The 26,092-nt window shown below is 41.4% G+C and overlaps 1 protein-coding gene across 2 annotated transcripts; it reads right to left on the bottom strand.

The window, feature by feature from the left end:
• Positions 1–796: 796 nt before the first annotated feature.
• LOC146767939 (endogenous retrovirus group K member 6 Gag polyprotein-like) lies at positions 797–8,010 on the bottom strand. Of its 2 annotated transcripts, none has more exons than XM_085575454.1 (2): positions 6,256–8,010; positions 797–4,533 (listed from the first exon to the last, which is right to left on the bottom strand). In XM_085575454.1, exon 2 carries the CDS (start codon positions 4,216–4,218, stop codon positions 2,881–2,883), a length of 1,338 nt encoding a protein of 445 aa, XP_085431580.1. In that variant the 5' UTR covers positions 4,219–4,533; positions 6,256–8,010; the 3' UTR covers positions 797–2,880. The 2 variants fall into 2 exon arrangements, with proteins under 2 accessions (XP_085431580.1, XP_085431581.1); XM_085575455.1 differs by lacking the exon at positions 6,256–8,010 and having other exon boundaries at positions 797–3,453; positions 3,610–4,218.
• Positions 8,011–26,092: the final 18,082 nt, after the last annotated feature.

Here is a 26,092-nt window from a genome sequence, read left to right as displayed (position 1 = left end):
CCCTAAAAAAATAAATTAAAAAATCTCCAAGGCTTGCCACTGTTTGGAAAGAATCTATAATTTTTTTGCACATATCTAGACTGGTTTACTGCTTTTCAGTGTGACTTCTTGTTATGGTATCAGCCAGCTGGTAACAGCCAGTATGTACTTTTTGACTGCTGCTGACCAAGGCAGACTCTGAGAAATCTTCAAAAGCCAAAGAATTTGCCAGTAACTGAGTCACTTTAAGCAGCCTACCATGAATTTGTAGCATGCCATACAATCAATTTTTGAGTCACCATCTGAAAACAGCCTTGATGAATAAGTACTTGACAAGAAAATGGATCTGAAATTTCCAGCTGGTCTTATGCCAGGATTCTGCCATGCTCCCTTTGTCTCCAAAGTCAAGACACTTGAAGGGATCTCAGTATAAATGACTATTAAATATATCCTAATATCGCGTTCAATAAGGGGCTGCACAAGGGCTTTGACAATGCCACCTTCTGTGGAGACACACAGAATCTGATGCAACAAGACACACAAACACACACACACAGAGACACACACACACACACACACACACATTGCCAGGGACTGCATAGAAATGAGGAATTGCTTGGGTGTCCGGAGCCATGAGGGTAATACCCACCTCTCTCTTGTTGCAGTCTGACCAAGGACAACATGCCTAAAACACTCGCAGATCTTAAGGGAAAGAGAAATTATTGGTGTTTAATTCACCACTAGGTGTCACGACGTCTTCATTTTTAACCAGACTACTGAGTTTTTCTATGCCTACCAGAAAGAAAAAAGCTTAAGATGAAGGCAGGAAGCCAGTGTATTAGCCAGATACCTAGGCCCGCTCCAATCTAAATTCTTTTAGTAAAGTCAGGTTAGTAGATAGCACATTCAAAAGAAATAAAAATAGAGAAATCAGCCCCATCCCTTTTGCAGATTACTTCTATAATTACTTCTATACTTCACTACACCATAGTGAAACACCAAGAATGTTATGAATACAGATGATTGTAAAGTTCAGCATGCTTAATACATCACGGGATTCCTTTTTATATTTGTTTGTATTACCCTGCCAGGAATGAGCCCCAGATGCAGTAGAATGACAGGTAGATGAAAGTGAAAAAGGTTTTCCCACACTTACAATATGATTCTTAGAAGAGCTGATTATTTGAAAGTCCATCTGTGTTGTTACTGACAAATACTGTAATTTTTTGTGGCTTTGTTGACCAATAAATATACAGACACAAATCTATGTACATATTTTAATATACATTCATGGGAAAAACATGGGTCAGGAAGAGTTAATGCAACTACCTCTCCCATTGCCACGTACATTTCCTATGCTGCCATGCTCTCCAGGGATGTTTCACCACTTCCTGATCTGCTGGCTTTTCTATTGAAAAAGCTAGTTTCATGTTCTCCATTGAGCTGAGACTTTTATCTCCTTCCTTGCAAGTAGACAAATTCTCTTCAGGGTAAGGTTGGAACATATTGGATTTTCAAGTGTGTGTACTTGAGGCAGCCAGGAAAGGGGTGAGGAGCTCTCTCTCTCTCTCTCTCTCCCTCTCTCTCCACAGTTTCCACAATACCCTTCTAAACGGGATAAAAAAGAGTTGTGGCCTTGTCAGGAGAAGGACAAACAAATGGTTCATGAGTGCTTTGCCCCTTCTCTCTACATATTACATATCACATTTAATGCACAAGGGTCTGGGGTAGACATGAACCCACCAGCCCAGGAAGAGGCAGGAGACCTGATCCATCAGCCTAGATGCTTCTGGGCACTTTTAGGAATTTGGCAAGAAGAGTGGACTGAAGCAGCTGCCCAGTATGGGCAGATGTTTTTTCCTCTGACCCCTTGTAGAGTACACATTTACTGGATGATGTACAGCTTGTTCTCTGAGCCAAAGGAAAAATCCAAACATTGCTGGCTGCAGTCAGATTTTTTTTGACCTCTTAAGTAGCTTAACATGGTACTGGCCTTCTTTCCCATTTTAGGTCTTTCCCTTCCTAAACAGCAGAAGGGATTTAATGATACAGCTTCTCAGGTACCTACATAATGCCCTGAGCTGGATTTGTGATAATTGTCTTTATATTTTGTTCACTTTTTGAGACATCCTAGAGAAACAGGGAAATACAGAAGGGAACCTCACAAGTGACTTTTTCTCTTCTAGGTGCAAAGGGTGTTTTTATTGCAATGTGCTATGAGTTTCCATCTTCCTGTTCTTTAAGTTAGGAAATTGAGAATCAGCATTTGCACGAGAATTTAAGACTTTACAGTTTCCTGCATCCTTCAAAGTAAAGTCGCTGGGTGGTCTTGGCACTGAGCTCTCATATGGAGCCAGTAAAGGTGACTTTTAGAAGTGCAGAAACCAAGAGATCTGATTCACATTAAAAATATGTAATTAATCTACTCCATAAATTAAGATTGATTCATATTCCATATTTTGTGTGGAAGCAACACAAAAGACTTCACCACTTAGGATTCAGTGGGCATTTTGGATATTTGTTTAAAAGGGAGGCTGTTCCACTTTTTACTTTTCTTTTCATAGTTGTCTCTTAATTTAATAACATTGCCTTAATATTTCCTTTGCTATTACAGAAATTCATATAAAATTTTCTTACTATTTTTCCAGTTCATTTGCCTTGGGCTTTTGACAATATCTTCTGTCTGTCTGCTTCACTTTTGTAAAATTGGAAAGTGTTATAGTAAAATCACAGAAAAGCAGGGGAATTCAACAGCAGGTGCTGGGACTAAGAATATTTTCCACCCATTCTCTAAATTAATGGAGTGTATTTCAAACTGCCATAGTCTTTAATCTATAGATTTAGTTCATTAATCACCATTCTTAACAAATACAGGGCAAACTGAATGTCATTATTAATTAATTAATTTATTTCTTGCACCTGATAGGAAATGGGAATATAATGCCTCAATTTATTTTCTGACCCCTCATTTTCAGGTCCTGAAACAAAGCCCATGCCTCCTAGACTGAAGAACCTGCCATTTCTGCTCTTTTTCCCGTTTCCCGGAATAGGAAGAAGTTTCCCATCCACATCTGTCTGTGAGTGACACTCACTTGCGAGATGTTTCCCTCTCCTGCACCAAGGGCAAAGGTCTGGTGGCTTGTTGGGCTTTGAAAGTTGTGGGCAGTTCCTTTTAATATGTCCTTGTGCCCCACACCCAAAGCACCGTCTCTCTGCATTAGGGTTGCTCTTTGTATAATTTGCAAGAGCTTCCCTAACACGTTTTTCAATTTGATCCCCCAAGTGTTCCTCCATGATGGAAGCAACATGTTGTGGTGTCCCCACCTTGCTGCACGCCTCGATCATGTCTGCCAAAGTGGCCTGGTGCGGCATCATGCTGATGATCCGTCTGCACTCCGGATTGGCATTGGAGAACACGAGGCTTTTGATCAGGTGTGGTTTTGCTCCCTCCTCGCTCACCTGCCGCTCCACCACCTGAGAAAGGCGATCCACGAATGAAGAAAACGGCTCTGCAGGACCTTGTTTGATCTCGGTGTAGATTGTGTCCTGGACCCCCGCTGGAGCAATTTGAAGAATCGCCCTCCGTGCTGCCTCTTTGATGTCGCTGAGCACGTGACGCGGGAGCCTCACCGCTTGTTGAGTTGGATCGTCCTCAGGAGGATCACCAGCAAGCTGCGCCATGGTGAGGTTCGCATTCGGCCCGCCCTGGTATCTGGCTCTCAGCTCCTCCAGGGATCTCCTCCATGCCTTCTGCCACACGAGAGCTTGGGTGTCTGTAAGAACTGATGTCGCAAGATATTTAAGATCATACGGTGTTAAATCATACATTCCAAAAATACTTTTTAACATTTGCTTGAAATATGGTGATGACAACCCATTGTCCCGAATGGCCTTAGCTAAATCTTTGATTGCTCCACGGTCCAGGCGTTCCCATCTCGGGTTTTGGCCCTGAGCGTCATAGTTCACTGGCATCATTATATTTCCCGAGCCCTGCAATAAACCTTTCTCTTTCTCCAACTCTGCTCGAATGTCCTGCCAGTCCACTTTTGCGCTCTGCAAAGCTGTAAATTCAGTGGGTACTTGCCTGTAGAGTGGAGTCATCTGTTGTGGCTGCAGTTCTGGTGCAGCAGCACTCACCGATACCAATGGCGTCTGCAGCATCTGCGAAGATGAAGGCTGGAAGCCTCTGGAGAAAAGTGAAGCATCTGCTGTGGAGGAGAACACACGACTGCCTTGCATTATTTGGAAAATTTTTGGAAGATGAACCAACAGTTCTGGCTGTGACTCCAAGGCTGTGCTTAAATATCGTAAAAGAAATTCAACAACCCCCTTTGATATTAAAATTGACTCTCCCTGCCCCGAAAGTTTGGCAGACCTTGATTTTGGAATTGTCCAAGCTGGGACACCCTCCGAAGCGGTGATGCGTATCGTTTCCTCCCGTTGCTGCGCCTCAGCAGAAGTGTCCTGAGTCCCGCACTGTTCCGGTGTCAGTGGAGGTTCCTGCTGCCGTGCAGATGTGACTTTTTTCACCCTGGATTTTTTTCTTATAAGAAACTGGAAAAAAGTCCTGCAATGTTACAGTCCCACCACTGGGTGGCGCAGTGCCTCGACCGGACAAGTTCTGCGAAGCCTGTTGCAATGTTGTGGTTCCGCCGCTAGATGGCGCTGCCGCCTGACCAGCTGAGGTCGGAACCGCACTCTGCTCTTCAATCTGCACTTCTGACAAACATTTTAACACCTCTTCTGTCAACTGATTTACATTTGCAAATCCCGCACTAATTCCCGATAAACCTTTGAGCATTTCTCCTAACAACTGATTCACGTTTGCAATCCCTGCAGTTGATGAAACTGACTCTTGTTGTAACAACTGTTCTAATTCGGTCATGTCAGAAGCAGACAGGGATTGGCCGTGGGCTTGGGCCGTCTGTTGCCATGGGAACGATGATGGAACCGTGCCCTGAGGAATGTTTACCTCCTGGCCACGCCCCATCCCTGCCTGCGTCATCTCAGGGGAGTGAACGCTCCTGCTCCGACCCTGGCTATGCTTTGGCCTCGCTCCGCCCCGCACCGCCTCCGAATCAGAGCCACTGCCGTCCCCCCCAAGGCTGACGCAGTCACCTTCCTGTTCCCATTCCAACCCTGATGTTTCCGTCTCACTTTGCCCGTCTCCTGGCTCCATGCCAGCACCCACAGCCTGCGCGCGCCGCCTCCGCCCCCTGTGTGCCCGTCCCGCGCGTTCGAAATGTGTGAGAAATCCCCTCCACCCGTGGCTGTCGGGTTTTGCTCGACCTTCGCGCGCATGCCCGCCGCCTGAGCTGCAGCGAGGAACGCCTCCCGCTGTCCCTCTGCCGCTTCCTCAGCAGCCCTGGCTGCCGCGGTCAGGGAGCTAAGTTCCCACGCCCTTTGGGCGGCCGCTTCTGCGGCCTCACGGATTCTCGACATTGAACGCGTCACCGGGCGCTCCGAGCGTACCACCGTCGCACTCGCACCCCCCGCTTTCGCCCCGATCCGTCCCGCCCCCGCCGCTCTCGCCGGCCGCGCCTTCTGCGCGGGCTGTTTTGAACTCCCAGCCTGCGCAGATGTGGAGGCGCTTTCCTCTCCCTCCTCCCCCTGCTCTGCACTCACGTTCGCACCTTCCCCCACCGGAGCTGCTGCCGCCGCCGCCGCCCCCCCCCCCACCGTGGGTTTGGACTTGGGCAATGCCTTCCTCCCACTGAGGGTCGCGGCTGTGCCTGGCTCGCCCGCCTCCGTCTGGGGAATTTCTGCGTCGGAGGAGCTTAGGGACTCTTGGGAAACTGAGGAACAGTGAGAACCCGGGGACACGGGACGCGATGGGGTATCATCTCCCTGATTTTCCACAGAAAGCAATCCTGCCTTTCCTGTGTCTGTGGTGAGAGGATCTGTCCCAAGCTGCTGGCCGGACTGTCCCCCCTCCTGTTTGTCACCAGGAGCCGTAGCTGCCTGGCTTGAGCTGCCGCGTTGTGAGAGTGACTCTAAAACTGTTCTTGCTGAAGATAAAATTTTGCGGCAAGCTTATTATTTTTTATAGCCTGATAATATAATTGCTTGTTAATTTCCTGCCAAAAATTTGGCTCATACAATAAATCTGGATCTGAGTGTGGGAAGTTACACCGCACCCATAATAATAAATCTTTCAACTCCTTTTGAGCAATCTCTACCGGATGGGCAGAGATGATGCCCTGGAAAGCAGATACTATTTCTTTTTCCTCTTGGGAGAATTCCCCCCCCCATGTTCTTAATTTTGACCGTTCTCACCAAAAGCTGTGTCGGCTCGAGGTCAGTCCGGAGATGGCACTGATCACCGTCCAGCAGGTCACAGGTGAGAGATCCCAGGCGCGCTTCTGGGTCGTCTCCTCCCTGGAAAGTCCCCGAGACGAGTTGTTTCGGTGAAGGTCAGGTTCTTATCTCGAGCTGTCCGCTCCCTCTCGTCTTGGAATTTGCGGCGAGTGTGTGCTCTGCTCTTCTCTCTTTTTTTTTTTTTTTTTTCCTCCGCTGATGCAGGTTGGAGGTTGTTTGATGTTTCTTTTTGGACTTCTTGCTGGTGCCCACCCACAGGGACGCCAGTTGTGAGAACCCCGGGTTTGGCTGGGGTTCTCGTGTGGTGGTAGAGCTTCTCCTCCAACCCGTGTTCCCAAAGGAAAACTCCGCAGTCTCTTCTTGTTCGGTCTCAAGATGTTTTATTGCTAGTTATCTAACAGATTAAGTTCTCGGGCTGCGGCCCTTTGGTCAGCGGCCCAGGCAGAGAGGCACACACTCCTGACACCCTGACTGTCCGGTGTCTTCTTCTCCTCTCTCCCCGCCTAGGGCTGCTGCTATCTTTTATAAGATATATTACGTATAACATGTTTACAATTATTCCCCAATACCTATTACCTACGTTACCAAGTGTTTTTCTATTCTAAACCAATCTGTGAGTGCCAACATCACCAAGAACATGGAGGTAAGGAAGAAGAAAGAAGAAGGGTGGGTTCAGCCCACTTTCCTCCATCTTAGAACTTCTGACCCCCATGTACAAAGTAAAAACCCCCCTGTACATGCACTAAAACCCCCCTGTACACTACCAAAAGATATTTCCCTCTACTTTGTGACTACATTTACTATACTATCTAGCACTTTGTGACTGCTTGTTCCACCTTCAAAGTTGGTAATTCATTCCATGGTTCAAACTCGAAATCACAGCTAAATCCAGCTGCCTGCTGGGGTCCAGACTGCGTCTGACCACGGCCTGGAACCTCTAAAAATGTTTGAGAAACATTCTGAGTTCCCACAATTTCTATAGCTGTATGCTCCTTCTCTTCCAAATCTCTTCTAGCTATGTCTTCTCTTGTGCGGATGGGTTGTTTCTGGTTCAGTAAATACTTGTTGACTTGCATAAGGACAAATTATTTTGGAGCATTTTTGCCCTACAGGAAGTAATGCCTATCTAGTGAGAATAGAATGGAAACACCCTCAGGATATCCAGATGCTTTGCTTTAGCCAATTATATGTGAACATCAAGTGTCATCTGAACAAAAGAGGTACATAATTTTTTCAAGAATTTCACATAAACTAGATTACACACTGAGGAGGAAATGTTAGAAATTTCCTAATGTTCCTACAGAAACATTATTAACACTACCAATTGTTTTGATCTCCAATACAAAATCCTACCAATGCCAGTTTGCAAATTGTACTCAAACTGTAGTAGAAGGCTGTCATGGGAATTACCAGAGACCTCAGATTAAACTCTTGAACAGCAGATCTAGGAGTTGATGAATCTTGCCAAATCAGAAGCTCTTCTGAGCATATGCAGAAACTTGGGTTTGGTGCCCAGGAGATCCCTTCTTGTCAAGGCTAGAGGATGTGAGTGCTTAACAGAGTCAGTTTTCCACACCTGGACTTGGCATCTAAACTCTATTTAAATCCCACTTCAGAACTAAGAAAGGACATTATATACTTGGTCTGCACTCTTCTCTTTTTTGCTGTTGGAAAACAGGGAAACTGTTTCACAGTGCTCCTCGAGATATACTGCTAGTACCCACTTTAGGAAAGGTAGGGATTGTTACCTGTGAGCAGAGATCACACATCAGTGAAGGAAGGGGAGCTGTTCTAGGGACTATGAAGTACTTGTACACTGTGACAAAGGGGACAATGACAAGGACCTCAGACTTACATGGATCTGCTCTTATCTTCTTCTCACACATAACAACCTGAACTTGAGGAGTTGAACTTGAAGAGGAGTAGACAAACACCTAGAGGGCAAATAGAAGGTTTCCTTGTATCCTTAAAGATAGACCAGTGATGATTCTGAATGAGAATTTTGACTGCTTAGGAGCAAATTTGCTTTAAAGTAGGAGGTACACAAACATAGAAAGACCATTTTATAGACAGAAGTCCTTGAAAAGCTATACCTTAAAACAACAGACTGTAGGAGATGAGAAGCTGTAGTATTTTCATTAGACACAGAGGGATCTGAAATACTGTGAGATCAAATGACAAAGAGAGAAACATAAGAACATGGCATGGATAAACTGAGTGGAACCGCAGTCCCTGGAGACTTTGAGTAGGCAGCTGGACTGCTCTTATCTTGCAAACTTATTCAAGTGCTGATTGGAGATGTGTGCATCTCTGCATGAGATGCCTGCAAACTAGGACATCACTGTGGCTTGTAGAAATTTAATGAACAATATTCTCTTGTTGTTGTGTAATGGTTTTTGGCAGATGAACCAACATATAACCCATGGATATGGTTAATTACAATGACTCTGAAAAAATGAAAACTAGTCAGGATTGAATTGCTAGAACACTGCAATCTGTAACATGGTGAAATCAGAAAATGTCTTTAGGAAGCAAAAAAATGTTGCTAAGAGTTAACACCATCAGAAGGGATGTATTTCAGGGAGCTAAAATAAACCCACTGAAGTAGTTTGGTGACCCCAGCAGAAGGCAGTCGGGGCTATGTCTTGGTGGACCCACTTAACTGTGGAACATGTCACTCCATCAGCACAAGCATCTGTTTCAAAAGTGTATGTCATCAAAGAGGCTGCTGAGATGAAATTGCAACGATTAGCCAAACACATACGCCATAAAATATGCATTCAGAGCACAGAACTCAAACTGAAAAAAACCCCAAGTTGTCACTATTGCTCTATAATGTTCCTTAAATAGCAGCTGGGAAAATCAGTTGCATGCAAATCTTAATGAATGAAATCTAAACTTGCTATCTCCAAGTTTTTGAGTGAATGCCACTGATGGGTCATTTACCAATGATACTGTTCAGTTTATTGGCCTTTTTATTCCAGACTTGTATGTATAAAGCAGTCATTTGTTGTTGGAGGGATGCCGCGGGAGACAAGACTCATGATATCATGATCATCAAGTCTCAGTTTATTGTAACAGATTACACAGTTTATATACGTTTGTTAATTAGCTCATACATATTGCAAAAGCCGAGCTCATGATTGGTTGCTATGTGACTTGTACTATTATCTTAAAAGTATCTTTGTGAATGATACTTGCCTGTCCAGCTGGCCTTGCAGTTTGAACAGCTTAGCACTTCTTTGTTCTTCTCTATCTATTTCTACATACCAAGCAGTTTCAATATCCTGCTTTCTGCACACCATCTGCTCTTCAGGGCCATGCAAACTTTGCAGCAGTCACGTAGCCCTCCCTATTTGGATTAATTTTACAGTATCATGTCCCTTGTTGTTCAACCATTCCTCTGTCAGGCTCTCTTCAATTTATGACAATGGCCTCATTTTCACAGCAAGTGTTCCCATATGCTTCTGCTGAAATGGTAGTTTTCAGAGTCTCTAAAACAAGCCTGATTTTCTGAGTGGTTAAAGATGGTTTTTAGTTGTGTAACTTTCAGGCATCCCATATCAGAGAGTTTAGGCTAAGTGGAGAAAGTTAGAGAAGATCTCAGGCAGTTACTAAGTCCTGCCAAACCCCAGGGGACAGCTTATTCATCACATTTTATATACTGAAAACTTTGTGTCTTTGCTATCTGGGAGTCACACAGCCAGTCACAAATCTTGTCAGGAATGAACACTGCAAGCAGCACAAAAAACAATGTGGGGGTTTTCTGTTTGGTTGGTTTGGGTTTTTTTAAGTCTCCAATCAGCTGGACTAAACATCCTGGGCAGCCCTAATGGGGACTGGTCTCCCTGATAACCACAGAAACTGCTGATACTCAAGCAGAGCACTGAGAAATAACCTGCTGAATGATAAATTGCTGACCAATGCAATCACTGAGCAACTGGTTCTTAATTAATATTTTGCCAGTCAATGTTAATTGATCAAGTTTTAGTACTACTTCACTTTGGACAGTCTTTTCTTGCTTTGATTTTATCTTTTGGCTTTGTAGAGCTGTCTTGTCATATTAATGAAAAGCTATTCAGGGCATTCAGGTGGTATTCACATTATTTGAGATTTCTATGGTAAGTGGCATAAATTTCAACCTGCTTCTTTTGTCCTTAACCAGGAATTTTTCTTTGCACTTTATCTTCCTTCTTTTGTCAAGGAGGGCAAGACAGATGTGCTGGTACCTGAGTTTTAGAAACAGTCATTTGACTGGCCTGACTAAGATCAACCTGTCACAGGCTAATGGACATCCATTTGGGAGTAGGTAGTGAAGATGAGATTTACTGTTTTCAGACTTTTTTGGGTAGCATGTTTTTGCCAGGTTGCCAAAGTTTTTGCATGCTGAGCTTACTGTAAAGGGACTAACTCCTATATAGCCTGAGAGCAATCACATTTTTAAAGTAACATCTCTGATTTATTGGGCATACATGTAGAGATGTCACTTTGGAGCTGGTGTCACAGTTCTGGGATATGAGCTCCTATTACTGCCAATTTGCTTCTAATTGGATAAACACCTTACTTACCTTACCTTCTCACACTGTTCTGTCACAGTCTGTAATGGTGAGTGCCTATCCATGGATACTCCTGGGCTGAGCAATAACAGCTCCAATAGGCCACCAAAATCCTGTACACACTATCCCAAATTTAATGGAACACGAGCTGAAACCTGGCAAGCTCTGTTTGATGTATTTGACAGATATCATGTGTTCTGTCCCTTAAAATGCATTGAATTGTACAATTCAATATATGGCTCTGATGCCATTGGGGGAAGCCAAAGGGAAAGGAAGTTACTCTTTTCACAGGAACACAAAGACTTTGTGATTTCACTCCCTTATGAAAATGAGGTCAAAGAGATAGTGTCAGTGAAGAAAGTGCAGAAGCTGTCTTGAATCCACTGGGTGAGCACCCACTGACAGCGATGATTCAAATCCCAAACATTTCACTATTTTCAGCAGACTGGGGTTCCTATAATCCCCTGACAATACTGTAATGGATGAATGCCCAGTTTTAAAATCCAGAGAACAACAGTATACAAGAAATGGGATGTATGGGAAGTACTACATGCCTTCCTTACAATTTACCTGCACTATCTTTATGATGATTAGGCAACATTTCCCTGAGGGCCAACTGGGTTGTATGAGGTAAATAATGTATTGAGCAGGGTGTTTTGGTTTTTTTTTTTTTTCACCAGACATTGGCAGCAATAATTGAATCTGACATGTTTTACTAGACATTAGTCTCTGGTTCTCTGGCTCTGGCTCACAAATGTGTCGCCAAGAAGCTTTGCCATTCCTTTATAACTAATATTATTCAGAGTTATAATTTATTGGAGCTTCTGTGCTCTTCTTGTCTTGACTAGAATGAAATAAAATCCAGAAATGTCCATTTCTGTTTATTACCAAGAAAAATATTGTAATGTAGAGAGGTAGAGAGGACAAAATACCTAGAAATAACAGGAGGAAGTTTTAGGAAATTAAATTTATTTGAATAGCTTACACAGGAGTCTTTTTGAAAAGGTCATTTTAAAAAGAGGGGTCTCATATGCTTGAAAGGGCAGGACAAAGTGATGTTAATAATAATGAAACAGATTTGATTTTTGAATCTGTGCTTGAATGTATTTTGTGAGCAGTTAATTCCATTGACGGAGTGTGTCCACAGATTGAAAGGTGAGGGTTTATTGGAAACCTGTGTTTCTACAAAAATTGGTTCAACACTGATTAAAAAAATTATCTATGTACCCTGTCCTTTACCTTTACTTTCTCAGTGGAAATAGATTTAAAATTGAAAAAACTTGTCTTTTATCTAGTTTGCTATTAGTGTACTACTCTCATTTTTCTTTTGGTGGTAACATTAAAAAAATTTGTCATACCTTCTTAATCAATATTCCTAGTTGTAGGACTGCTTCTGAGCGCACTCTCTGGTAATCAGGTGCATGATTCTAAAGCAGTTTTCAGTACAAGTTGTGCACATTGCTGTTCACATGATTCTGTCTATCCTTAATAAAACCTCCTTGTAGTCAATCTGGAATTGTTAACTTTTCCACATTGTGTAGAGGACTGACTAAAAGCATGGCACAAACAAGAGTTTTACTTCTATTTGTTCCAGGTCTTTTCAAGTATCATCAGAGACAATCACTAAAAGGCAGTTCTTTGAATCCAGGTTTGTCAGCATTTCAGTCAAAATGCTTTGATTATTGCAAACCCTTTGTCAGTCTCTCAATAAATGTTTTGAAGGCACACTCTTCAAAAAGCAAGAAGCTTTTTGCAAAGGGATGTGTATGTTTTTCTCCACATGTTCTCCAGTGCACTGCAGCCGGAAAAAAATACAGAGATTCAGGAAAAACATCAGAAAACATTTCAAAGCATCAAGTCATTTCAGCCTGGGATAAATGGCAAGTAAAAGCAGCAGAGTTTCTATGGCACATGTCTAGTATCAAGCTGGATTTTTTTTCCATCAGCCACAGCTAGAAGAATTACAGTACAGTGTAGTTCATCCTGTACATGATAATGGGTAGGCTAAGCAACCTTCTACAGTCCCTTTCTATATCTGTGAGTGTGCAATTGCAAGGACCAAGAATGTCTACACATTACAATTCAATCTTTTGAATTCAGCACTAGATTTGAAAATATTGCCATGTGACTCTAGGAAGTGGGGATCACTCAATCTCATAGACATTTCTATGTGTATTCAATGATTCCTCAACCAAACACTATGTATTGAAAAGAATTCTGTTAGCTCAGACAAAATATGATAGACATTGATCAGCCATTGTTATTATTCCAAAGACTTTGGATTAGACTCCTGGTCAATACTCAAACCAAATGTTATATACATAACTGTAAATTATAGAATAATTTTGCACACAAACAACACACCCAGCATACCATTAAAACCAGTTTTTGATAGGCCTAATTATGGAAAATTAGCAGAACATCTGTGAAGTCATATATCAGGACAAGAATTATGCTCAATAAAAGACTGCAGAGTAACATCTATAAATCTCCACCTAATATACTTTACATGAGCAAATATGAGGAGGGGAAACAAGGAACATACAGCTCTTCACCAGTGTTCTTGGTATTTTTAGTGGGTACCATGGTTAATACATGCCCTATCTGTTCTACAGCTTCTGAGGAAGAGATTAGCAAAAAGTTTGTGTCATACCTCAATACAATTCTAGAGAAAACTTACTGATGTTAATTGTGTGTGATGGACTAAATTTGGTGCAAAATCAAACTTTGGCTCTGTATCTGCACTAAAAATATAGCTGTAGAGGGAAAATAGGACATTTTTAACAACTTAGCATTTATTGGACTGAAGAGAGCTTGACAGAGGAATGGTTGTACAACAGGGGACATGATACTGTAAAATTAATCCACATAGGGAGGGCTACGTGACTGCTGCAAAGTTCGCATGACCCTGAAGAGTAGATGGTGTGCAGAAAGCAGGATATTGAAACTGCTTGGTATGTAGAAATAGATAGAGAACAAAGAAGTACTAAGCTGTTCTAACTGCAAGGCCAGCTGGACAGGCAAGTATCATTCACAAAGATACTTTTAAGATAATAGTACAAGTCACATAGCAACCAATCATGAGCTTGGCTTTTGCAATATGTATGAGCTAATTAACAAACATATATAAACTGTGTAATCTGTCACAATAAACTGAGACTTGATGATCATGATATCATGAGTCTTGTCTCCCGCGGCATCCCTCTAACATTGGACAAGGAAAGGTCTAAATAGTGCAGAATGGAAAAATGGTAAACATCTTTCACAAAAATAAGAATTACCCCTCCTTCATAGACCCAGATAGCTTGCATGTGTGTTACAAAAATGTGTAATGGAAACCTGGGAAACAAAAGTCTTTTCAGGCTGAGGATTCCAGCTGTTCGCAGACTGTGGAAGAGAAAACAGAGTTTATTCAATGTCTTCAGATGTTTCCAAACTTTCATAGTTCTAAAATTTAAAATCCGTTACCTAATCAATATTAAAGATCTGAGGGAAAATATGTTGACTATTGGATACAATTTAGGTGGTGAGGAATACAAAGGATTCAAACATTCTCAGGCAGAAAGATCTGGTGGCTTAGAGGCAGCAGCAGTTGAAAACAATGCTGGGAGACAGCTCATGTTGGAATGATACATGAATGTTCATTTCTCAGCAGCCCTGATGCAACCTCGTTTGCTTTACTTGGAATGTGGTGTAACGCAAGTGTAGTTTACCTACTAGGCCTGATCATCTGGAAATGAGGACAAATTCCAACTTCAGTGGTGCTAAGATGTAATTCTGTGTCTACAGGATTCACAGCTGACAAAATACCATCAACAATGTGTTTTACAAATTTGGCAACAAAATCATGTGCAGCCTGAGATTAAAACATATGGATTTTATGCTGTCCACTCAAACAGGCATTACGTTTGACATTTTACAGGCAGTAACTTGACATTTTCATATTACATCAGTAATACAAACTTGTTTTACTGAAAAAGCACACATGGAAGCAGTGAGGCCTCTTTTCATCTGACAAGTAAAGGTATTTTTGCCTGGTGTGCACAACATCCCATTGCCACATATCTGACTTAGATTTTCTGCCATGTCTGTGCTGAATATTGTTATCACTGTTCATCCCTCAAACATTTGGTTTTTGAAACACTCCATTTTATAGAAACAATTAAAGCAAATCCCTCTGCTAAATTATTCCCAAGTGCAGATGGTGGTCCATTAATAAAAGGGGCCTAAATATGTCTCACATCAACCCCAACACACTAGGCTGCATTACAGGATAGAAAAAATTCTTTCCTCTCTGCCAGCTCACATGAACAGTCTCTGTTCTGATAAACAAAAGATGGTAACTGGTGCCCTTAGCAATTTCTGAGATTTTTGGTTGATAGTATCATGGAAACTAAAGAAACTTCAGCTTCATTGGTTCTGAAAAGGACCAAGTACTACATGAGTTAAAGCCTCTGGATAAGAGCAGTGCAGCTAAGTAGATGTTCTTTGGAAAGCCAAATTCATATGAGAATGAATCCAGAAGTTTTAACATAATCTAGATGAAGTGGTTCAGTAAAACACTACAGGCTCACTTGGTCTATTGTCAGTTTATTGTCAGTTTAAACATTTTTAATTTTCTTCACATGTAAGAAAAATTAGTTCAAATCACCCATATCTGGATTCAGTATTCAAATCAATACTATATTGCTGAAGATCAGAATTTTAAAAATATTTGTTATAAAATAACAGAAAAAAAATGACAATGCAGAAGTATAATGCTGGGGATTCAGGGGAGATTAAACGAGGAGAGAAATCAGAGTGTGCTGTTCTGTACATGGATAGGCAGATAGTTTTACATGCCTGGCTTTTAATGATGGTGTGAAGCATCTTTCTGCCACATCACATCTATGTAAGAAGGGAGGGAGGTAGGGGAAATTTACTTTATTCTCTGTCCAAGATTGATTTAGCAAACACTAGCTGCTAAGCCTGTGAGGAACAGACTTCAGCTTGTCTGACTTCAAATGTGTTAAAACAAGTTCTGTATTATAACTGGACAAACCCCAAAGCTGTAGTGCTTTTTGGAGAAGGAAATTTTTCTTCTCTGTGTTTGTATAAAACCTAGTGTGCCCAGAAGTAGCACTTCCTTCTAATAATGAACATGGAAACATGTAACCAGTCTTAAACCAAATCCTGAATTACGCGACCTCAGTCCAAGACCTCTTCCTGCAGTCTTCCCTGTGTCCATGTATGTATTACTCTCTAAAAGTTGCACTCAAAATTGTACTTTTTTAGAGCAATCAATAAGAAAGCCACCACAACAAAATCCTTGTCCTGCAGAGGTCATTGATGGCTTTGTACGGCACGTGACCTTTTGACGGAATAACCTCTGTCCAGCTGCCAAAAGTATCTGATGAGTGAATTTCTTTTGTTTCTAGTGGGCTCCTTATGGATGAAGGTAGCTGGGAACTGAAAATCCTGCCGTGGTTAAGATAGCAACATACTTTACTTATTGTATCTTCCCAGATCTTAGAAACATGTTGATTTGCTTCTCACATCAGATGGCTTGTCTTACATCTCATCTTCTGACAAATTCTCCAATTCCTAGGCATTTTTGGGCCATTGTTTAATATATTTTTATAGTGTGACTAGCTCAAGACCTTCCCCTCCTCCCAAATCTAAATTTTCTTACTGCTTCACAGTCCAGGGTTGGCACAATTATTTCAAATGATCTGCTTTTCAGATGATTCCCACATCATTCCCAGACTGTGAGACAGCCTGTTTATATGATGGAAGATACCAGAGGGAACCTTATACTGATAGGCTAATTGTTTACATGAATGAAAAAAAAAAAAAAAATCAAAGTAATTTGACTTTCATACTCTGCATGTTCCCATGCTTCTGTCTGATTGTATCATCCTTGGTTTCCTGTGCTGAGCATCTCTCTGTCAAGTTCACTTCTTCCCCTTCACCTCTTCACTGTGGCCTATACTCCCTGTACAGGACCACCTTAGTTTCTGGAAGATCTCTTGCTTTCTAAGACTTACTATCTCAGTATTCTTGTGGGCAAGACAGGATAACCATAAGGAAGTAGCAGAGTGATGACTCTGAATGGAGAACGGATGATGCAAGCAAAAAAAAAAAAAAAAAAAAAAATTACTGAACCATGTTAGGAAGCTAAAGGATAGTGCATTTATGCAGCTAGAAACAAGAAGCCATTGTTAGCCAGCCAGCCTAAAATTCAGGTACCTGTATGTGCCCCAGTTCCTTTATTGGATATCATGGATTTCTCTGCCTCATCCTTTGTTTTTTCAGACTGTTAAGTTGCATGTGAGAGGGATAATTCCTCTGCTTGTGAAAAGCACCTTTTTACACTGCTGTGATATTCTGCCCAGGATATTGGGCTCTGAAACTATTACAGTTTAAGCAAACTGGGAATCTCCCACTCGTGTTGCTTGAAGTTTGTGTCACAGAGTGTCTGAAGGAAAAAATTCCCAGTCTTCCTTTGTAGTCTGGCACGTACGTTTCACTCTTCACTTGGAACTGTTCCTTTCTTATTTACCTACTTCCTTCATTCTCAGAGCTAAATTTAGTTTATCCAGATGTTTCTTTTCTGAGACTACTAGCCTATCTCTACTTAATCTGTCACTCATTGCTTATGGAGTTGGCAAGGAACATCTAGAAAGTGAGGTACTGCTGAAGAAGATAAGAAAGATAAAGCTAGACAATAAAAATAGCAGAAACCTGTCCTGCAGTGGAACAAAATGAGTATCAGTTTAAGTTCTATATTAAATATATGTTTCTGTGAATGTTTAAAAACAAAAATGCAATTGATAGTACATTAATTCTTTTATTTTATAGAATTTCAGGACATTTTGAGAAAACGTGCCCAAAAAATACTGTTGACACTCACCTTATATGTTTCTCTGTGTGGACTCAGCTGTTGGCAATCTTTGTTTGGTTTACATGTTTGTTCTTATTTTTTCAGCACTTACATAATTTTAGACTAAGCTTTATAAATTACATGAGTGCTGAAAAGGTAGAGGAAACAAAGTTGTCTTGGTATGGGGGGAAGAACCATTTCAAAAGTTCTAGTCCAGCTGGCTTCAGCCCTGCAGTGCCTTTTGCATTAATCAGCTTCTCTGTGGTAAGGGGAGAGAGAAAAGCAAAGGAGAGAACAAACATATTTCAGCTGAATTAGTCACAACAGCTGAATATGCACCTGGTTCGGTGAAACTTAAATTGCGTGATTCCATTCCATGTACGACTGGAATCCTCAAAAATGCTCAACCTCCCAAGGCTTGCATAAACTTCTACTGTTCAGGTGCTAATAAACAGAATTGCACCTTGTTGACATACACTTTCACGGGAAAAATTTTAGCAAAATGGGTTTCATTGATCAGTTTTAATGCCCCTTGGTGAGGTTGGATTTTTGTCCCATGCCTGGAGCACAAAGCAATATGTAGCAGCAATGCTGTAGTGGCACAGCAATTACTTTCTGGGGTTCCTCTTGCTCTTTATAAGTAATAACCACAAGTTGCCCCACTGATTCAGTAAGCACTGTCATATTAAAAAGAAACAAAAGGAAAAAAACTGGCCAATGAAATTGTCTGACTTTCTAAGTTTCACAAGTAAAGAGTATTTTCAGTTGCCAGGAGGGCATTAGTCTTCCTGAGCTCTAGCAGCAAGAAGTCTCTAAGTTCTCCATATGGAGCCACACAGCCAGGCAGGCTGGAATGGTTCCTGTGGCAGGGCAAGTAACATCTTCTATAGTAGACAAATGGATCTTAGAGAAGACCCTTTTGTATCATTCCTAGCAATTATTGCTTTCTGAGTCTCTGCAAAATGCACACTTACATGACTTTGGAAAATATTCTTTAAAGTTATTATTTCTTCACATATTCCTGATGCCAAGTCTTTGGTCCAATGACTTGTCACATGTCTGTCTGCTTAGACTTTCATTACTCATGACTGTTCATTTTAGCATTTGTGTAATTCTAATTGCTGGTACTATGTAAGCAGTGAGGCACACTGACAAATCAGCCCAATGGAGCGTGTAAAAGAAACTTAAACCATGATGGAGTATCAGCAGGATTTATTATCCAAAATCACAATAAATTTACATGCTGATAATCAGAGACATAACTTCTCTACTGTAACTAGAATTCCACTATTCTCTCAACATTAAGCCTGTAATACATACCACTCCTGTGGAGGTAAGCTGAATGAGGATTTTCTTCCAAGGAATGCTAGTAGTCTAAAGAGATTTCTTTGGATATGAGACCCACTACCATTAGACTTTTATATAGCACATCATTAACCTTAACATGCTGTCCCAATTTTAGTGGATTAGCTGTTCAGCAACTCAGAGAAGCTGTTGCAGGTCTTTTCATGAAGAAGAAGAAGAATGAGGAGTCCTATAGTATTACAAATTATAGGACATAATTGGCAAAATATTCAAGTGTCCTCCTGAAAAAAATCTGTGTTCAGCTAAGAACTTACAATAAAGGAAAATGTTTGTTTTCCATTTGGATTTGTTTCTTGTTCGTATTTGTTGTTTTCAATCATTTTTAGATAATGACTTAAACATTGAGCATACAGCATTTGATCCTGGTGTCTTTTGGAAGCATGGCTAATAGGTAGATGTGGCAAAAGGGAAAATACTTCTGAGTTAGGTGACACCAGAGCATACATGCTATTCTCTACTCTGGCCAACTAGCAGGAATAGGCACTGTTGCTTCTCTTTCGACCGCCACTTTGCTCTCGGGGGTTTCTCGCCGCTGTCCCCCGCCCCTCCCCGGCCCCCCGGGACCCTCCGGCTAGCTGTCCCCTCTCGGGGCCGGGGTTTTCCGCGGTCCCGCTGCCCTGGGCTCACCAGGTAGCGTGTGGGTTAGCACGGTCCGAGCTGCGGCGCTGCCTCAGTCACCGCTAGGATTCGAGATAAAGAGACCAAGAGAGACCAATGGTATGCTTGTCCAGATAGATTGTATTGCCTGAAGCGTTGCAGGGACCAAAGGCCCTGGGCTGTTGCCCAGATACAGTTTTATACAGCAAAATTAAGAGACAAGGTCTTAAACAATAGAGACAGTGTTCAGCTAAGGCACATCAGAACCACCCCAGGGGCCAGGTCCAATGGGAACTGCTCAGGGGTGGGGAGAAGGGGGTCTACAGAGGAATGCTGAAGCGGGACTTTCCCAAAACAGTGGAGCATACATAAATGTATCTTTTACCTCAGTTTACCATTCCCAAGGCCTTTCTAATACAATGGGGCATACATGAATGTATCCTTTTCCTCAGTTTACCATTCCCAAGGCCTTTCTAAAACCTTCCTCCACGCTACCATGCCAGCATGACAGCAACAGGCACTTTGCAAAGTAACTCACAAAATTATATGAACTGTAGAATGAACTGCAGAATGAATTAAACAGAAAGCAATATTGCATCCCAGGAAATGAATGTACCTGTAATGTATTTGCACTAGACAGAGGTTCAGCGACTCCTTATATTCTCTTTTTCCTGACAGAACTTAAACACAGTATCATCTCTGCTTCAGATAGTCTTGGAATTGCAGATAGATGATGACATGTATTAATCGGAAGTTGCCCTCTTCTGATGTTCTTATCCAGACATCTCTTTCTAGTAACTTTTTGGTTGTAAGATCCTGGATCAGCTAGAGTTCAACTCAATTTGATATGATACTGCCATTTACTTTTCCATAGATAATTAGTCCCAAAATGCAAAATATCAAGATAGAGGTAAATTAAAAATTACCTCCTTCAAGACAGAAAAGAAGGCTGCAGCTGTTCAAATTACAGTGAATAAAAATGACACAGTTTGTTATAGTAACAATTATTTTGCCTTGAATGCCTCACTTATCCCTATCTTTAAAGGATGCATTGGGGTCAACTTCTTTTTAGAAGTGGAAAAAGGATGTTTTGTGCACCGTCAGTAAGAGTTGTTTAAGGCCTTCACAGGTCTTTCTCTCTTAAGCATTTTGAAACCTTCTGTTGATACTTCACTGAGCCTCCAGGCTTTCCATACTAGTGAAGATTCTGTCTACTTTGCAGCCAGGAGAAAAAACCCAAGGCACTCTGAAATTAACCATCTGCCTTCTTGGAAGCAGGTTAACAACTAAAGAGACAAGTCTTGACTGACTATTTACACAAGAAGATTATGGCTCTGTAAGTAAGCCATAATGCTGGTATAACAGGTTTGGTATATTATCTCTAAGTGTGGAGAGCCTAACAGCCTGCAGAACACCTACTTCATCACAAACTGGAGTTTACAAGAGGTTTTCAGCTGCAGAGATGTAACCGTGTGGGACTTGCTCATGGCGAGTAACACAGGTTCCCTAATAACAGATGCTGCTACAAAGATGATGTCCTAAGGTCAGCGTTTCTTTAAAAATTCATAATCTAGAACTTTGCTCCCTCTGACTACAGTAGCAGAACTGTGGCTGACTGGAGGGAGACCAGAGTGCTTCCCCAGAATGCACCCCAAAGAAATTGCCCAGGTTGTTTGGCACTCTCAGACAATGGTGTCAGCGCCCTTGCAGGGCCAGCCTGGCTTTCTGCTCTGTGCAAAGGCTTGAGCCCACAAAGTCTCAAATCCTGGTCCCAGCTCTGCTGATAGAATTTGAGGCAATCCTTTGCTGGCAGTTTACAATCAGTATCTCAGTTATTGCATCTGCAAAATGGAGATGAAGACTTCATCTGTGGAACACTCTGAGACCAACTGAAAAAATTGCCAAATAAGAACTAGATTTTATTACTGTAAATAATAGTATCTCCAGGTCTACAGGGATGCCATATTACAGAGCCTCTTTCTTTCCAGAATTATATAACTTTATTAGTTCTTTCACTGTTTTCTTTAAGGATACTTTTGGCAAGCCTCTCAGGAATTAAAAAGTTCCAGGTCCCATGCCATATTGATAACACAATGCAAAAGCCTGAACAAATACTTTTCTTTCTATTCCCTCTCCACCCTCCTGTTGCTGAAACAATATGAGGTTGTGTGATAAAAGAAGATCATATTTGCTGTTCCAGAAAGACAGAGTTTTGTCCCTGCGCTACAGCTAGACTGTACATAAAAGGTCATTTCCAGGCAAAAGACACAATTTTAAACTAATTGAGTTCACACTGGAAAAGTCTTCAACATGGAGAAGTTAGATAATGCAATTTGAGAAAGACCAAGCTCATTTCTAAGGACAGAAAAGAGGCTGACTGAGACAGCACAGTTTGGTTTCTGTTTTATTTTAGGGCCTGATCTCTGTTTAAGTATTTGAGGCAATTGTAATGGTCCATGTTCGACACAGCAAAGAGCCAGGTGCTGCAGCAAGCACTAAATTGTTAAAGTCACGAATGATCAATATAGTTTTAAGTTCAATATCTGTCTGTGAAATTCCCATTCCATGGTTATATGCATTGATGGGTGCACTAAGGAATTATGAAGAGCAAGGTAGGACTTCTTAGCTTCAAAAAGTCCAGATGAATGTCATTTTAAAACCCTTTACACTGCTTACATTTATGTCCCTTATATTACTTATGTATGTCTGTAGGGAGCGCTGTGCTCCTGGACGGTTTAGGTGAATGGAGACGAGTGATCTCTGAAGGCTGCTCTTAGGATATAAGATTTATTAGGGATGGAGAAAGGTCTTGCTTGGAGCTGCCAGACGCAGCACGTGGCAAGGCTTAAGGGGATGGGGGAGGGGAAAGACAAGAGGATGCTCTAGGAGATGGTGGAGGTCCTAAGAAGGGGGAAGATCCAAGAGGGGGGGAAGTTCCAAGAGAGGGGAAGTTCCAAGAGGGGGGAAGTTCCAAGAGAGGAGAGGGGAAGTTCCAAGATGGGGGAAGTTCCAAGAGAGGGGAAGATCCAAGAGGGCATCTGGCCCCTCGGAGACCCCTTATCAGGGGGCTTCAAGGTGGGCTGGAGCAACACTTGGGCCAGTGGGGTCACAGACACTTGATGTTTCAGGGGAGGATTACAGGTGTAGGATGAACCATACATTTTAGGGATTGAGATGGAACAGTCCATTTGACTTTTGGACTTATCTGTAGGTAAGGGTATTGTCCAGCCAGTATGGAGGATTGTTTTCATCCTGGCTGTATTATTATGAATAATTATATTTATCCATCCTTCCCAACATATGTCCTTATGTCAATAATAGAAAATTGAATCTCTAATACTGATCATACTGGTTTTTATCCAGAAAAAGCTCTAACTGGGATTTCAGTTCAGAGACAGAGGAGAAAAGGGGCCACTGTAAAGAATTATGCTGAGATTGTTAAACTTCAGTGAATTAGCATCTTAATAGCTTCTGTATGGTCAGTTTTGAACAATCTCTATGCTTTAGGCCTGACCACATTCCTCAGCCTCTTTCCTCCTCTCCCTCTGATCCCTCAGACACCTTTTCTTTAAAAGAGTTATGGCCTATGCAGCATTAGCTGTTCTTAGGACTGCAGAATAGTCCCTGCATATCTCTTGGTACTGCTTGGAGAAGCACTGTAGGCAACTGGAAGAGTCTTTCACTTGAATTTTGTCATGCCTTGAAAAAACATGAAGGTGGCTACCAAGTCTTAGATATTACCAAACAGTCTCACTAGAAACAGACATTGTTGTGGTTACTGAAAGCACTACTTTCAAATATTTCTTTTAAAAAAACCCAACCATGTAAATACAAAGGACAAAATGAATAAAAAATAAACCAGCACACATCCTACAGGAAAATCCTGACATAGTAATATTTTTGACTCCAGATAACTTGCATTTTGCAAAAAAAAAAAAAAAAACCAAAAAAAAACCAAACAAAAAAAACCTCAAGGAAACAAAAATAACTACTCAATAAGAATTGAATGAGTATTTTCATATTATAATTTCACAAATAAAATAGATGTAAATTACTACAGGATGCTTATGCCTGCCTCACAGAGATATTAGATGGAAAGGAGGGAAGTGTCTTTTTAGGATCTTTTTAAAACAGCAGCAACTTTTCACTTGATGTTTAGCTCTTAGAAATTACAGAAATTACACAGCTAAGAAAAGTTGTTAGAACAAAATGGCAAAATCAAACAGATATAGAGAAAAGAAAGAGATAAAAAAAAAAGCTGTCCAAAAAACAGGTTTGAATGGAATTGTCTACTTTGATGTTCTTTTAAAGGGAACCCCTTTTCAGAAGTTGTATTTCCTGAAAATCAGGTTAATTTATGGTATCTAATGATATTATCCTTCCTCTCAAACGGAGAGATTCAGCATCAGCAGAGGTTTAGATTTCTGATACATCCCTATGACATATGGTCATCCCTATGGTTTAGCCTTTATTTTTGTGGGTTTTTATTTTGTGAACACATGCCAGACAGAACAAATAACCCCATAAACCTTTTGTCCACTGAGAGGAAGCCATTTTCCTATCAGTCAGCACAAAGAACAAGCAGAGAAGCCAGTGCAAATAAGGCAGGACAGAGCCTACAGGCAGGCTAAACCGAAAATTTGTGTTGTTCCTAATATATGTATAAATAAAAAAAATAAAATCATTATTTCTTCAACTTTGGAGATGAAAACAGTAATATATTTGAAACACTGACCAAGTCATGAGCATTGCTTTTCTAATAACTGTGAGATGAAAAAAACCAACCAACTCTATAAAATTATTAAGATCATTCCTTGCTGGAATAGCAAAGGCCAAAGAAAAACAGTCAGAAAGGTTGACTTCCAGAAAGACTAGCAAAAAGATATAATTTAGAATCTGGTCTCTGTTAAAAAGCTGGAAATAAAAATGCTGTTTTGAACTGAGTACAACTTTTCCCAAGCTTTTAACAGACACGACTGGCTTGTTACTGTAGCATAGCTATTATTTAGAGGCTTGTCAAAGGCTGTTTTATCTAGTAGGTTCTACAGACGAGTTTTGTGATAAACAGGAGGAGGTATAGAAGCGGCTCTGACTGATGGACACTGAGTTCAGTGTCTCGCAGGTCTGACTGTGTGGTGACATCCCCTGGGAAATGCTCATCTGTTTGCAAATCTGCCTGCATGCCTGCCTGCCTGCAGACAACAGAGATGTGGATGGAAATTACTGCCAGAGACTGATGAATTCCCAGTTAACACAGGGCCCTTGATTTTTCTTGACATAGTGAAGGGACGGCTCTGCTGGCATGCTGACCTCCCTCTCTGGCGATTCAGACTCATATATTCATAATGATGGGCAAACCTCCCATGCTTCTGTTTTGAGCTTAGAGACACATCAGACTACTTTGAATTGGTGAACTTTTTCTTCCTGATTTAAACATGTTTGTTTGCTTTTCCCTGAAGGGAGGTTCAATGTCAAATAGAACATGTTCTTTTTCTAGCTAATCAGAAACATATTCCTGGTGGTGTTGAATGAAGAACATACCCAAAAGGTAAGCAGGTACAAGTGGTCCTTTTGTGCACAGACACAGAGATGCACTCTCAGCAGGCTTCCTCTGGTCTGGAGTCAGATGGAGTGGAGATTAGCAGGAGGAAAGAAATGAGACTTTGGATAACTCTCAGTTTATCATGTGGACTCTGAGTAGGAGAGCTATATAGGGTAAATACCCTACATTTACATTGGGGAATTACCGTTTCCTTGTCATCTCCCTCCTCTTTCTCCTCCCCACACTGAGTTTGATTCTCTTCTCCCTTTCTCTACTTGTTTGCTTCATTCACATGCTTGAAGTATTTCTTGTTTGGTCCCATGTCCATCAGATGACCTTTACAACACACAATGTGAGTTAAGAGCTGCGTGAAAATCTCTGCATGGTCGTTGCTTTCATACAGTTGCATAGCATGTAGGTAGCATCTCTTAGTATTTTAAACATGCTGAAAGGATTATGCTGGCTTCATTGCACACAGAGCATTTCACTACATTTATCCTCTGTTTTTCCAATAAGAGATATGAATCCAGTGATTTCAAAAACCTGTCTTAAAGGATCATTTCTTAGACCCCAGAGTTCACTTCTCAGTGGGGCTGTTTCCCAGAGAGGCACTAATCCTGAAAGAACCCTGATGGGAACAGTGGATGATAAATTTCTACAGCTGTACTGTAATATAAATTCAGGACAAGAAAGTTAAATGCACTTCTGTCCTGTTTTTGCAGAGGTACCTCATCACAGAGCAAGGAAAAAATAGCCCAAATTCTTCTTGGCTCCCATACATGTGGGCTTTGAAGGCAATTCTTAGTTCCACATGCCCAGTAATCAAAAAGATGGCAAGACTTCAGAGAAGCAAAAAATGGCTGGGAGGAGCAA

Source organism: Lonchura striata, chromosome 3, assembly GCF_050655825.1.
Source record: "Lonchura striata isolate lonStrDom1 chromosome 3, ASM5065582v1, whole genome shotgun sequence".
Classification (NCBI taxonomy): domain Eukaryota; kingdom Metazoa; phylum Chordata; class Aves; order Passeriformes; family Estrildidae; genus Lonchura; species Lonchura striata.
The sequence above is the reverse complement of the archived record's forward strand: the minus strand, read 5'-3'. Positions and strand labels throughout refer to the sequence as shown.